The 14,912-nt window shown below is 36.4% G+C and overlaps 1 protein-coding gene across 4 annotated transcripts in view; it reads left to right on the top strand.

Annotated features, from left to right (window-relative positions):
* Nucleotides 1-14,912, top strand: part of WDPCP (WD repeat containing planar cell polarity effector) — a 407,401-nt gene that overhangs the window by 175,248 nt on the left and 217,241 nt on the right. For all 4 annotated transcript variants that reach the window (XM_058278665.2, XM_058278668.2, XM_058278667.2 and 1 more), the window contains 2 exons: nt 11,984-12,098; nt 14,290-14,423. In XM_058278665.2, coding sequence (XP_058134648.1) covers nt 11,984-12,098; nt 14,290-14,423 — 249 coding nt within the window. The remainder of the gene's footprint in view (nt 1-11,983; nt 12,099-14,289; nt 14,424-14,912) is intronic.

Raw genomic sequence — 14,912 nt, 5'->3', positions numbered from 1 at the left:
CTGGATATCCATAGCCAAAAGAAGGTAAAAGGACTCCTATCTCACACATTATACAAAAGTTACTCAAAATGAATAAAAAACCTAAATATAAAATCAAGAACTATAAAGCTTCTAGAAGAAAATGTAGGGAAATATTCAAACCCTGGTGGTAGGTGGTGGATTCTTAAAGGAGATAAGTGGAGGACTGAGATGGACTACTGATGCTTAAAGTGTGTAGAAGTTTGAATTAGCTTCACTGTAAAAGTACGGAAATGTACAGAGTTGATGGTAACACATTATATTGAGAAATAGCTGGTTTATAAATGGGGATGTGGCTGAAAATGGTAGTCTAGGGATGTAAATGCCAATTGATAGAATGGTAGAGAATAATCTTGGGACTGAAAAGGACAGTAAACCCAGATGTGGATGAGAATTATGATTGATGGTACAGATGCAAGAGTGTCCTTTGTGAGCTAGAGCAAATATATATATCACTGTTGAAGCGAGGTGGGAATGTGGAAAAGCATGTGAAAAATACAACTGGAGTAACTGATGGGCTGTGGTTAACAGTATTAATGTCATATTCTTGCATCTATGCCAAAAAAGTACTGTGGTGATAATGGGAGTATGGAAAATGTGTGCCAAATGTACGCTGTGGACCTGGTAATAATCGGGTGATATTATCTTATAATCTGTAACAAATGTCCCACCATGGTGTGATGTGTCAACAGAGGGATGTTGTTTGGGAATTCTGCACATGTGCATGATTGTTTTGTAAGTTTACAACTTCTGCCATAAAAATATGTTTAAAAAATAATAATAGGGTGGATTGGGGGAAAATACACCAAGTGTAATAGAAGGACTATAATTATAGTAAGATTTTTTTTCTAAGATTTATTTTTTAATTTATTTCTCCCAATGTCTGCTCTCTGTGTCCACTCATTGTGTGTTCTTCTGTGTCTGCTTGTAGTCTCATTAGGCAGCTCTGGGAACTTATCCTGGGACCTTCTGGAGTGAGAGAGAGGTGATTACTCTCTTGTACCATCCCAACTCCCTGTTCTGCTACATCTTCTTATATTCTCTCCTCCATGTCTCTTGTCCCGTCATCTTGCTGCGCCAGCTCTCCATGTTGGCTGGCACTCCTGCATGGGGAGGCTTTTTCCCACATGAGGTGGCATTCCCATGCAGGGCGGCTCTCCTGCGCAGGGCCACATTCCCGCATGGGCCAGCACTCCACGTGGGCCAGCTTGCCACATGGGCCAGCTTGCCCTCACTAGGAAGCCCTGGGCATTGAACCTTGGACTTCCTGTATGGTAGACAGGAGCCCAATTGGTTGAGCCACATCTGTTTCCCTGGACAATATTCTTTCATAATTTGTAATAAAAGTCTCACAACAATGCAACATGTTGGTGGAGGGTTGATTTATGAGACCCCTGTATGATATTATACATTTTATATACACAACTTTTACTATATACTTATTGTTTAGGTATGTTCATGTATAAATGATATAAAAATAATGATAATAATAGGGTAGGTTGGGGAAAATACTTTGGTTAGTAGTAATATTTTGAGGATGCTCTTTAATCATTAGTTAAAAATGTTTAACAACAATGCAAGATATTGGTGGTAGAGTGAGGTATGAGAGTCCTGTATGATGTTATGTATGTTTGTTTTATAAGTTCATAACTATTACTATACACTTATTGTTTATGTATGTTCATGTATGAGTGATACACGTCAATAAATTTTTTTTAAAGTTCAAAAAAAGAGAATGGACAAGGAGGTATATTAAAAATAATAGACCTGACAAATTGAAGAAAGATTATCAGCAGAATTTAACGGTGAATTTTGAAGTTTGATAGGTGAAGGTGAACAATTAAAAATGGCATCAAGGGAAGTGGATTTGGCTCAAAGGATAGAGCATCTGTCCTACCACATGGGAGGTCCAGGGTTCAAACCCAGGGCCTCCTGACCCATTTGATGAATTGGCCCCCACACACAGGTGATGCGGGCAATGAGTGCCATGCCACGCAGGGGTGTCCCCTGCGTAGGGGAACCCAACATGCAAGGAGTGCACCCCATAAGGAGAGCCACCTAGTGTGAAAATAGTGCAGCCTGCCCAGGAGTGGCACCACACACATGAAGAGCTGATGCAGCAAGATAACACAACAAAAAGAGAAACATTCCCAGTGCTGCTTATAAGCAGACACAGAAGAACACACAGCAAATGGACACAGAGAGCAGACAACTGGGGGGGAGGGACAGGAAGAGGAGGAAAATAAATAAAAAATAAATATTTTTAAAAATGGCATCAAATTCTCAAGTCAAACTGATAATAATTCTAGTGGTGATTGCTATTCTTGTCTTTAATGCTTTTCAAAATAAGATAAATGACTGCAACACAGTGAATCCTACTATAAACAAGGGACTATAGTTAATAGTACATTATAAAAATATTCTTTCTGAATAGTAACAAATATACAGCACTAACGCAAGGTGTTAATAATAGGTGGTACGGGGGGGGGTGGGCAGGAAATACACACTAATGTAAGCAGAGTATAGTTAAGAGTACAATTATAATATTCTTTCATCAGTTGTAACAAAGGTACCACAATTATGCAAAGTGTTAATAGTAGGGGTGGTATATGGGAATAGTTGTCTCTACCAACGGTTCAGCCTGTTTCCCTCCTCCAGGCATTTCCAAACACTCACCTGGATATGTTTATATATTCACACATTTTAAAAATAAATGGAATCACAGTATGCCTATTCTGTAGCATGTATTGCATAGAATGTATAACAGAGTTGTTAATGATCTACATCTACCTCCTTATTTTTAATAGATGTATAGTTCAGATGTACCATATTTTACTTTACAATCATTCATGGTGATTGAACCACTAACTCAACACTAACACACTAGTACTAATAGAAGATGAGTACATTGGACATGAATGAACAATCTAATAAAGTAATAAATAAGAAAAGGATTGTCTTAAATTATTACTTTTTAAAATTATTTTTAATAAGTTAAATTTCAGGGGAGAGGAACTCAGTTCAGTTTCCTGTTTGAGTCCTTTTAGTAAGGATACCATGAGTACATTTTTAATGCTAGTGAAATTCTGACTCTTTAGGAACACTTGGGGCATAAAAGCATCTTTTTAAAACTATAAAATAAATATATTTGTGGTTAGACATTTTAAGACCTTCTTTACTCTTGAAAAATTTTGTAGAAAATATACCAAATAACATACAAAAAGGTGAAAAAAAAAATCTGTAATCCTAATTTTTAAAAAAACTTCCAAGGTCAGAAGTTAAAGTTCATACCTTCCAACTCCCAATTCCATCTCTCTAGATACCATGTGTCCGTAGTTTAGCGCATATTCTTTTTGACATTTCTTGTGTTTAGACAGACAGTTTCTCTCTCTATATATATGTGCACAAAGCATACCTGCTTTTTTTCTCTAACAAAATGGGATCATGCTATATATAGGTCTACAATTTTTTATTCTCCCCACTTAAACAATATATCATGAACTTGGGCAGAAAATTTCTCATTAATTAAACATATCTATCTTTTATGTTATCTGTATTTGTTTTCTTGTACTGACAACATTCACAATAGCCAAACTCAAATGTGACTGATTTATGAACTGGAATCCCAGTTTATTAATTTGCATTGTGAGATATATCTGGAATCATAAATACTGCTTATTTGCTTGGGGCAGTCCCATCAGATGGATAAATTACTCAAGAGACTAAATTATAGATAAGAAGGCTGATTGTTGAGCGTAGAGTTAGAACAGAAACAAGGAGGTGTTGTAACAGGATATTCCACCAAGTTCAGGTAGCTCTAGGACTTGTCCTGGGGCCCTTTTTCTCTTGACAGTCTGCATTAGTCATCTGAGTTATAGCCCTGACTATGGTTGGAGACGCGGTAAGCAGGTTTCTTCCAGCTCCTGATCTGGACTTGTACTGCCTACCACTGTATATGAGATAGCTGACCAAGTCCTCATTCATGAGAGAGGATAGCTGATCACAGTGCCCTTTATGTGTGAAAAGTGTTCATTGGACTTCAGGAGCCCCCTGAATCTGTCTAATGGAGACTTGGGAAACACCTCTGCCTACAAAGCAACTCATTTACAAGCCCTCTTTTCAGGCGAGTCTCTGTGGAGGTGTCTAAGATACATAGGTTGTGACAACCAACATGACTTACATCGTTGCCGGATGTCCCCTAGGGAGACTGAATCGCCCCCACTTGAGAACCACTGACTTAGGGGAGAGTGAAAAAAGAGCTAGAGATGAAAACCAGAATGGAGTATGCTATGGAAGTCAGCTAAGTAAGATTTAAGGATATTAGCTCCTCAGCAGTGGGGGAAGAGCATGGAATCTGCCTCATTAATTATGAGTCCTCAATGATTAATGGAAAAATTAGTAATTACTGGTACTAATTACTGAATTAGTTTGAGGATTAATCTCATTATTATTATTATTTTACATGCATATTATGTCCCAAAGCTATACTGGCACTTTACATGTGTTATAGTGAAAATGCATGTAAAAATCTTTTGTAAATTTTAAAGTTTTATACTAAAGTACTGTATAATCTGCTATGTCTTCCTATTTACTTCTTGCCACTCCTTCTTTCCCTTTAGATCTTTAAAACTTCTGGCAAATATAAGAGTAAGTGAAATTCTCACTTTTCACAGATAACATGCTTTTATACTTAGAAAATTCTGAAATATCTATGACAATGCTACTTGAGCTAATAAATGACATCAGCAAAGTGGCAGGATACAAGATCAACAACATGCAAAAACCAGTAGTGTTTCAATATACCAGTAATGAACTCTGAGAAGGAAATTTTAAAAAATATTTCATTTATAATAGCAACAAAAAACTAAAATAATAGAAATTAATTTAACCAAGGATGTAAAAGACTCATATTCAGAAAACTACAAAACATTGCAAAAAGACATCAAAGAAGACCTAAACAAATGGACGATATTCCATATTCATGGATTAGAGTACTTGGTTATCATGAAGATGTCAATTTTACCCAAACTGATTTATAGATTCACTGCAATCCCAATAAATATAACAGCCTACTTTACAGAAATAGAAGCCTCAATTATGAAATTTATTTGGAAGAGAAAGGAGTCTCAAATAGCCAAAAACATCCTAGAAAGGAAGAGCAAAGTCAGAGGACTTATGCTTCCTGACCTTGAAGCATATTAGAAAGCTACACTGGATGAAACAGCATGATATGGCATAAAGATAGATATATTGATCAATGGAATCGAACTGAGAGTTTGAGAAATATACCTTTACTTCTAGGTTCAATTGATTTTTTAAACAAATTACTTTTATTGATTGATATTAATGAAGCATAAATCCATACAAAAATTTTTAAAGTAAAACTACTGACAAATATAAAATTTACTTTTGGTCTTGTTACTTTGTGAATTTGACTGTGATTATATTATCTAGAAAAGGTTACTTTTCCTTTATATAGTTCTAATATATAAAAAACCTATTATTCTTAAGTGGGCTTAAAATTACATTAGGCATTAAACTGTAGTATAACTTTTTTTATAATGAGAATAAATGAGATGAAGGTTCTTAAATTGAAATGTATTAGGCAAATTTGCAGGCATGTATCTATTCCGCAAACTGAATAACAAAACACAAATTTTTAAGATTTGTGTTAACACTTTTCTACCCAGAAAAGTACCTGTTAATTTCTTTTCTTCTTTAGTTTTTGGTCCTTAAGTCAATTGGTGACTCAATTTTAGAATGTTTTTATCCTGTCTTAACTACATTGTTTTTGTCTCTACTTGAGTCAGGTGTGGTTTCCCTCTACACTCAATGCATGTTTGCTGAATGAGGGAATAAATTATCCTTAGTGGATAAGCTCCTCTAACAGTTTATCCACTAACAATGATTAGTGACCTTACACTTTAGCGTAGATTCTGCCAATGTAAAATTATCTGCCTGCCCTTAGTTCTTAGAGTTTCTCCAGATTCATCCTGTGGATTAGATTGAGTAGGGGGTTTGAGGGAGTGGGTGGTAGGTAACATCATGATAAAATTAGATGGGCTTCTAAGAGAGTGGCTCTATAATACTTGAAATATTTGCTCAAGCCCTAGAATTCATTCCAAAGGCCCTATCACATCGTTGTCTCTGAATTGCAGTGCTTAGCAACCCACTGTCTCCCACATGTCTCCTCATGATCTCATCAGATCAGTTTTGACTTAACTCTCAAATCATGGGTTGAACCTATTCCATATTGTTGAATTTTAATATTGACCCTGTATGCGTCTGCTTTTCATTTATGTTCAGGTATGATAATAATCACATGGATTTGGGGAGATTTTTTGTAACTAATGAGAATATTGAATTCAAGGGAATTGTTGTGATCATCATTATAAGTAGCTCATTCACAATTACTATTATTTTTTTAGGAGGTACTGGGGGTTGAATCCAGGACCTCATACAAGGGAAGCAGGTGCTCAACCACTTGAGCTACATCTGCTCCCCCACAATTACTTTTGTATCAGTTCTTTGTCAATACTTGAGACCAAGTGTGGTATGTTTCTCTTCTTTATAGGAAGCAATCATCTACCAACTAAAACCTCCCTTCTCTCTGAGGAAAGCTCTCCTACTAATAAGTGTTTGGGAAGATAAAGTCAGCTTGTTCACCACGTCATCCCCAACAACAAGGAGAGTGCCTGGCATGTAGTAGGCACTAACATATATTTTGACCTACTGAATGAATGGAACCCAGATTTTTGTGGATATTTATGGTTTTGTTTTGATTAATGATGCCATCTGGTATAATTTTTCTCTTCTTTCTCCTCCCAGTACCTTTTCACTTTCAGTTAAGTACTCAGTGTAAGCACATTGGATTCTGGGGTTTAGGGAAGCCAATCTGGACAGCCTTCTGAAGAGCATGAAAATAATTTCCCAGTTTCTTAAAGAGAAGAGCACATTTCTCTGGTGAGGAAAATGAGAAGGAGAGAATGCTAAAGGCAACAGAGGGAGACATGGTCAGAGCAGGATTAACCAGGAAGGTACTTTCTGTCTGAGAGGGTGCTAAGAGAAATGGAAATGCCGCAATCCCTGTTTTGCCTTAGTCTTCTCTTACACAAAGAATCATTCAAATCAAGACAGTGTTGGAAATTCCATGGCCTCTTCATTGGTTTTCCCCTGGTCTCTCTTCAAGCTCAGATCTGTTCTGGAGGTGCCCCTCTTTGCCTCTGCCTGCTCTTTTTTCATTTTCTAAGCTGCCAGAATTCCCCAACCATTGCAGTGGAATAGAACATTCTTGGTGTCCTTTTTCCTTCTTGTCCTACCAAATCTTGTTTAAGCCCTTTCCATTTAGGAGGGCTTAAGGACCAACTGCTTTGGGGAAGCAGGCAGAAATGAGGAAAGCATTTTCTTGTCTGACCTGGAATATTCTGTCTCTGAGTTTCAGGCTGTTTTTTACTTACTCTAGTTATTTCCCTTACCACATCCAGGAGTATTGTTGGCACCTGTACTTGGAAACTTTATGCTTCCTCACAGACTGTGTTATAAAAATATAGTGATTGACTTATTTATTTATTCCTTCTTATTCTGAAAGGACTTAAGGCCTGTGGCACATTTACCAACCTAATGAGCTAAAAAACTTAATGGATCTTTCCACCATGTTCCTGTTTGTGGTATCAGGAATACCTCTAGGCCACAGGACATTTAGAGATCTGAAGTGGACAAATTGACTACCTGAACTAGATTTCAACAAGAAGGTAGTTATGATCTTTTAACACTTTTAAAGGTTGAATGCCCCAGAACTCAACCCTTGGACCTCTTCTCTGTTTCTATTCATTTTTAAAGGAGTACTTATCCAATCCCATGACTTTAATTTATATGTTCATAATGCTGATGACTCCCAAATACAACTCCAGCCTCCACTTCCCTCCTGAACGTCAAACTCTTATCTCATTGTCTACACATATGTCCATGGCATCTCAAATTTAACATATCTAAAACCAAACCCACAATTCCATACAATCTAAATTTGCTTCTTCTCTGGTATTCCCTATCTCAGTAAACACAGTTGCTCAGGCCAAAAATCTTTTGAATCAGTCTTGACATCCCTTTCTCTTTTATATGCCACATCTAATCTTTCAGCAAGTTCTGGTAGACCCTTTATAAGATATGCTTTTCATTTCTATTCAGGTGTGATAACAGTCTCAAATATGGCCACATAGCATTTCCTTTAGGTTTATCATTCTAGTCCAAGATATCATCTGCTTTTACCTAGAACACTGCAATAGCCTCCTAATTGTCTCCTTGTTTCCACTCTTGCCCCAAGTCCCTACTATTTTATGCTTAGCACAATAGAGAGTTCTCATTAAAACATAATTACATTATAATTATCCTCTGCTTGAAACCCAATGGCCTCTCCCCTACAAGGCCTGACCTAATCTGCCCCCTAACTCCCTCTTTGGCTTCATCCTCTATGAATATCCTCCTCACTCACTCCTCTTCCTTTGGATCCCAGGCACATTTTAACCTTAGGGTTTTTGCCCTTCCAGTTTTCTCTGCCTTAAACTCTCTTTCTCCAAATATTCATGTGGCTTGCTTGCTCCTTCACTTCATCTGGATCTGTACTCAAAATATTATCTCCTCAGAGAGGCCTTTTTGTTTCTTTATTAGTCATCTTGCTTAAAATAGTATCCTCCTAAAATCCCCATCTTGTGTTTCATTTTTCTCCACAGTTCTTATTGCTCTCTGGCTTTATAGATAAAAACTGTTTGTTTGTTTGTTTCCTGTCTCCCTGCTCAAGTCAAGTCAAGGTCTAAATGGGCAATAAAGTCAAGGGTACTTTCTGGATTGTTTGCTGTTGTGGTCACAGCACTTACAACAGTGTCTGGCTCATACCAAGTACTAAATATCTATTTGTGGAACCAATGAGTGAATGTATGATTGAGTCACTGCACTTATCCTTTGAGAAGGGCTGTGAAGCAATGCCTGAGCTCTGTGGGCAGCACCTTTAGTCCTCAAATCACTACTTCTCTCTCCGTGCATACAGTATGCTTTTCCTACTGTGCCTTGACACCCTTCCTTTCTAATCCTTTCCAGCTTAACTTCCCTCTTTTACCTACTCCCACAGTTTGTCCTTTACTCCCCGCCCCCCCAAAAAAGTGGTGTTTTAGAATTAATTTGATAATGTAACAAAGACTTATACATAGAAAAGCAATTTCTATTAGGAGAGAATTATTTCATGATGATGGCAAGAACAGAAAATAAGGAAAAAGAAATTAGAGACTTAGACAAATTAAATTTCAAAGTTCTGAAGGACTTTGCAAATATCTTGGAGACAATGTCTTCGTGAAATCCTAGCAAATGGGAAAAGTGACAAAAGACTGCTTTTCACTGGTTAGACCTCACCTAGAGTCTAATTTTCCACCTCTAATATTGAATCCAATCTGGGTACAAGATTTTACAGCAGACAAAAGAATGTTTGGACATAGTAAACAGTATGGTGAGAGTACATCATACAAGAAGAAGTTGAATAAAATAATGATTGTAATTGCAAACACTGTGCCAGACGTTATTCAAATTCTTTTTGTGAAAGCTTATTTAATCATTATATGAAGTTGATACTGTCTTTTTTTCAGATGAGGTGCAGAGAATTAAGTCACTCCATCAAGGTCACACAGCTAGTGTATGCTAGAGCCAGTGCTGACTTCAGCATAATGTCAGAGTCTGTGCTCTTAACCACTATGTTATTATCATTATATATTTGAAGGGCAGTTATCTAGAAGAGGGAGGGAGCTATTGAAGAAAAAAATGGGATTGCTGAAGAAGTTCTGAGAAGGCAGCTTTAGCCTTAACATCAAACTCAAGAGCCACCACTTCTCAGTGCCCCAGTCTACCCAGTATGTACTTCTACAGTAGAAGCATTAACAGTACTTTGTCACATTTATTGCTTGCCTATCTACCTCTCTCTATTAACCTATATTTAACCAATTTTATGGATTATATTTGAATTCATTTTTGAGCCATGAAATTTAATTTAGTGTCTGGCACATAACTGATACTCAGTTTTTGTTGAATAAAGAAACAATGAACAAATGGCCTTTAAATTGATTAGAACTGCCCAGTGGTGGAATAGTTTTCCTGTGGGGCTCTGAGCTCCTAGTCATGGCACTTTTCCAGCATAGACTGGATACTTAAAGGATGCGTGGAGAAATGCTGTAGATTGAACTTCCCTGCTATGTAGAAGCAGAAGATTAGACCAGGTTTCCTCTTAACTGTGAATTATCTGAAATCTATGATGGGTTAGTTATGATCTTTCTCCAAAAATTTATTGAGTGTCTTTTACGTGCTTGGCATTATTCTAGGCTCTGAAGATACAAAGAAAAAAGTGGTCTAGCCAATATCCATAAGGAGCCAGTAGTCGATTAATAAAAGAGGTGCTTAATAGGATAGGCATAAAGTTTTGGTGGATAAAAATAGAGGGAATGGATGTGGCTCAAGCAGTTGAGGGCCTGCTTGGGTTCTGCCCACAGTGCCTTCTGAAAACAAAAAGAACATGCAAACAAAAAAAACCAACTCAGGGGAGCCGATGTGGTTCAGTGGTTGAACACTGGCTTCCTACATACTAGATCTTGGTTCAATCCCCAGGCCCTGGTACTCAAAAAACGCTGAATGAATGAATGAATGAATGAATGAATGAATGAATGAATGAATAAATAAATACAGACTTTAGAGATGTTTTGAATAAAGAATTAGGACTTGATATGAAAGGTGACCTAGAGATTGCCTGCCTGAGAAGGGAGAATCTGGGGAGTGAAGGCCATATGCTATATTTTTAAGGGGGAATTCCATAAAAGGCAAATATCATTATTTGCCTTCAATGTATGTTACAGGGCTAGGTGTAAATCAATAGAGATTAATTTGTGAAGTATTTAAAATTCTTAGAACAAATGTGCCATCTCTTATTAGTAGCCAAAACCAGTAAAGGTGATTTAAGTCCTTCCCCCTCTCTGATTCTGGGCATTAACATGAAAAGGAACAGCACATAAGTCATGGGTTTCACACAGTAAAAGTAGGCTTTCTGGTGATTAGAATGGACTTCTAATGGTTGTGGACAAAGGGGCCTTCAGTGTCACTGGCCTTTGTAAGGCAGTGGGGAATAACAGCCTTTCTTGATCTTACTCTGGCCTTCCATGGTGCTCCTCTTTCACATATGTCCAAATATGTCTTGATACAGAATCATGCTCTCTGGCTGGGACATGGTAGCTAGGTGGGCAGGGGCTTTCCCTGTGTTGTTTAATATCAGAGTTGCCTTTGGATTTGGCTAGCATTTTCATGATCAGTATACTGACAATTGAGCTTTTTCTTCTTATACCATATGGTATTCCATGACTCATCAGCTCTGAGTCTGTTGTCTTGAAGGTGAAACAATTTCTTCCAATGTTGATATTTCATAATCTCTTAGATAACAAGCATATGCATATGCACAGTCCTTTCAGGAAGTTTTAAACATCTGGAGATGAATGAATTATGCTACCACAAATGGAAAGGAGCAATATGAAATCATAATAATGATATTCAGTCATCTTTTGTTAGGTGGTTAGGTGAACATTGAGAATTGTAAGGCCTGTGTGCTCTACTCTCTTTCTTCATCTCTCCTTCTGAAATTGTTTCTGGTGTGTGTTTTTATTTTAAAATTTTATTTTAATTGCATTGATTCACATGTACTTTAATATTTTTGAACGGACTAAATTTGGTTTCTCATGGCTTTAATCAGTATTCTCATTGCATTGCATCCACTGTTTCTTTTTGCTCAGAATTATCAGTAATTGTTTTTCATTGAAATGAAGCTCTTTATAAAATTTCATGCTGTAGATGTATGTGAAAGTATATGTGTTGATTGTATGTTTAGAGAGATTTTTAAGAGTCTAATGCTCAGCTTATCTTTCCCCTCACTCTGATTACCTGGTTTTAGCTTTTCTTTGGTTCAGGTGTGCTGGTGTCCTTAAGCCTTTGTGGGCCGCAGCTGGAGAAAGTGGTGATTGACAGAAGCCTGGTGGGGAAGCTCAGCTCGGACACCATCAGTGATGGTAATTACCCCTTGTGCAAACCAATTGCCCACTTTTATGGTGGAGCAGGAGTAATAGTGACTCAACAGGTAGACTAATTATTACCACTAGGGACTTGCAAACACAACGAGTAATTGCTTGTAATAGCATAGTTACAACCCTTGGGACCAATACAAGTTTTGACTAATATTTCATGTAAAAGTTTTGTCTTGTCAAGTGTATGAGTATTTTTGACTCTTTCCTTCAAAAAATGTGAATGTAAGCATTTCCAAAATAGATTGTGTTTTTGTGTGTGTTCTTTCAGAATGACTTTCCTATTGTTAACATTTCAAATATTTTTCCTTTTCAAATGAATTTTGAATAAATAACACAAATGTGTCGATATAGCCACCAGTAAAAAATCCGTGCTCTGCGTGCACTCTTAGCATGATTCTTTGTTACCAAAGTCTACAACTACTAACTTTTGAGAGATTTGAGGTTATATTTTCTAAATACTAAAAGTTACTACCAAATGTTTTGGATACATCTGGATCCTTTTAAGGGCCATCATAATCAGTATAGAATTAATATACAGCACATAATAAAAAAGATTTTTAGCCAGTTATTGGTAAAGAAGGACACTGACATTTATTGAGACATAAAGGGTCTGTGTCTATTTCATTTAAACCAAAAACCAGCCTTCTAAAGTACAGTTATTTCCATTGTATAGGAAAGAAAACTGAAGCTGAGATACTCAGGGAGTGATCAGTATCATATAACTAGAAAGTGACTAAGCTGAGATTTGAACCCAGGTTTTGGCCTTAAAGCCCATTTCCTTCCACTATGTTTTCTGACTCCTGCATTTTTAAAGATTATATTCTTTTATCCAAGGTAAAAAGATCTAGAAATGAATTGCGTTATCACCAAAGACTAAAAATTGCCAGTATCTTAAATGAAATAATCCAAGGAAAGTATAGTTTAGTGGAAAGAACAGAGGCGTGAATAAAGAAACCTTGCTTCTGCTGTGTACTCTCACTCACTACCTCTGAGTAAGTCAGATGCAATTTTATCATCTTAAAGAAAAGCACTCTGCAGGATGGCTATAATTAGCAACATTGCTGATAATAATAAGCTGGGGCAGGATTGTGAGTGTGCCATTCCTTTTCCTTCTAGGAGTATGGTGCTAAGGAAGCTTCGCTATGGATGAGGCTCCATTTTCATATCTCTAATAACTGACCCTTTCGTTAACACTGCAAATAAAATAGTGGCCATGATGGTTTTGCCATACTGATGCTTCTCTATGAGAATTAAAAAGAGATTTCCAACACTATTCATGTCTCTGAGTTACCTTTCTTCACTTGTTTCTTTTATTTACACCCAAAATAATACACTCTCTTGAGACTATGATAACAATGTGATTTCTTGGCAGTTATCCAGATTCTCCTGTAATTGTGTAGATCACTGTTGGTCACTGCTTCCCGGCTAGGGGTTTGGAAGTAAAGGAAAATTTCGAAACCAGTCAATAATTTCTTTATGTTGGAAACAATACAAAACAGTTAAGAAATTTCCATTATATGCTTTATTGATACTTTTATAGAACATTAATGACCCTTTATGTAATCCATGGGTATTAATTATCTGTTAACGCGTGTGCTCTAGAAATAAAGCTTTAGAAATATTTTTGCTAATCTGCACTATTAATTTATATGACGTACATTTTGGGGATAAAATGCTTGATTTCATTCAGCTTGTATACTCTTAAGGAGGTTCACTGATGTAAATTTTAAAAATAAAAAATAAAAGAGATTTGGTGGAAGACACTGATATCCTCCTATTAATTCAAATTATGCTCAAATGGTTTACATTACTTAAACATAGGATTAAAGGCTAAGCATGAATAAAAGTGTTTCATCTTTACATTCAGGTATGAAATAGTCTTTATTTTATGCTTTTCTAGCCCTGGTTCCAAATGTATCTCATTTGATGGTTGTCCCCAAATATCAATATAAATCAAAATGGTCAAAAGAAAAAATTATATGTATCAAATCCAGGCATGATTAGGTTGATGGAACTTGTTTTTACCTAATTATCTTTAATATTCTGATTAAAGGTCACAATGGTATTTGAGTCTTTAGAGATTTCAATATAATATTCTTCATTCTAAAAATAACTTTCTCTAATATCTCAGTAGAAGAAAAATCTCTTAATTCATGATCAATTTTTTTTTTTTTAGCTCTTCTCACAGACAGTTTTATCATCTTATCATTTTTGGCAGAAAACAAACTATGTTTTATTCAGTTTACCAAGAAGACAGGTTCTCCTGATGCAAACAAAAGACTGGAAAAACTCTCAACCTTGGATTATAAGGTAGAGATTTCAATTTACAAAGGAATATATTAATTACTAATGTATAGTAGTATATCACATGAGTTGATGTAATGCTCATTATTCTGGAATAGTTCTGGATTTCAGAAAAAAAACAAATTTGTTATAGGATTAAGCTTGAGTTACTTGAAACAGTCCTAAATTTTTTTTTTCACTCAGAGGTTCTAACCATGGCATGTTTGGAGCAATTTACATAGTACTTACAGAAGTCAGAGGCAGCTAATAGAGGCAAGTTACACTTTTGAAAAGGTTTTTTTCACTAGTGGCAGTATATACACCATTCTTATTTTTCCCTAAGACCCCATATTATCTTTCTAGGCTAGGATAGTTGCTCTGGTTTCCATTGCAGGAGAAAAGAAAGAAGGTACTTTCAAGGTTAATAGAAAAGTGTAATAAACAAGGAGTGGGAAGCCCTCTCTCTCTCCCATAACTGAGGGAAATGCAAAAAGAAATTTCTTTCATGTGTTAGTA

The sequence above is a fragment of the Dasypus novemcinctus genome, chromosome 17, assembly GCF_030445035.2.
Source record: "Dasypus novemcinctus isolate mDasNov1 chromosome 17, mDasNov1.1.hap2, whole genome shotgun sequence".
In the NCBI taxonomy this organism is placed as follows: Eukaryota; Metazoa; Chordata; class Mammalia; order Cingulata; family Dasypodidae; genus Dasypus; species Dasypus novemcinctus.
Note: the sequence above shows the minus strand (reverse complement) of the source record. Positions and strands in the feature narration are given on the sequence as shown.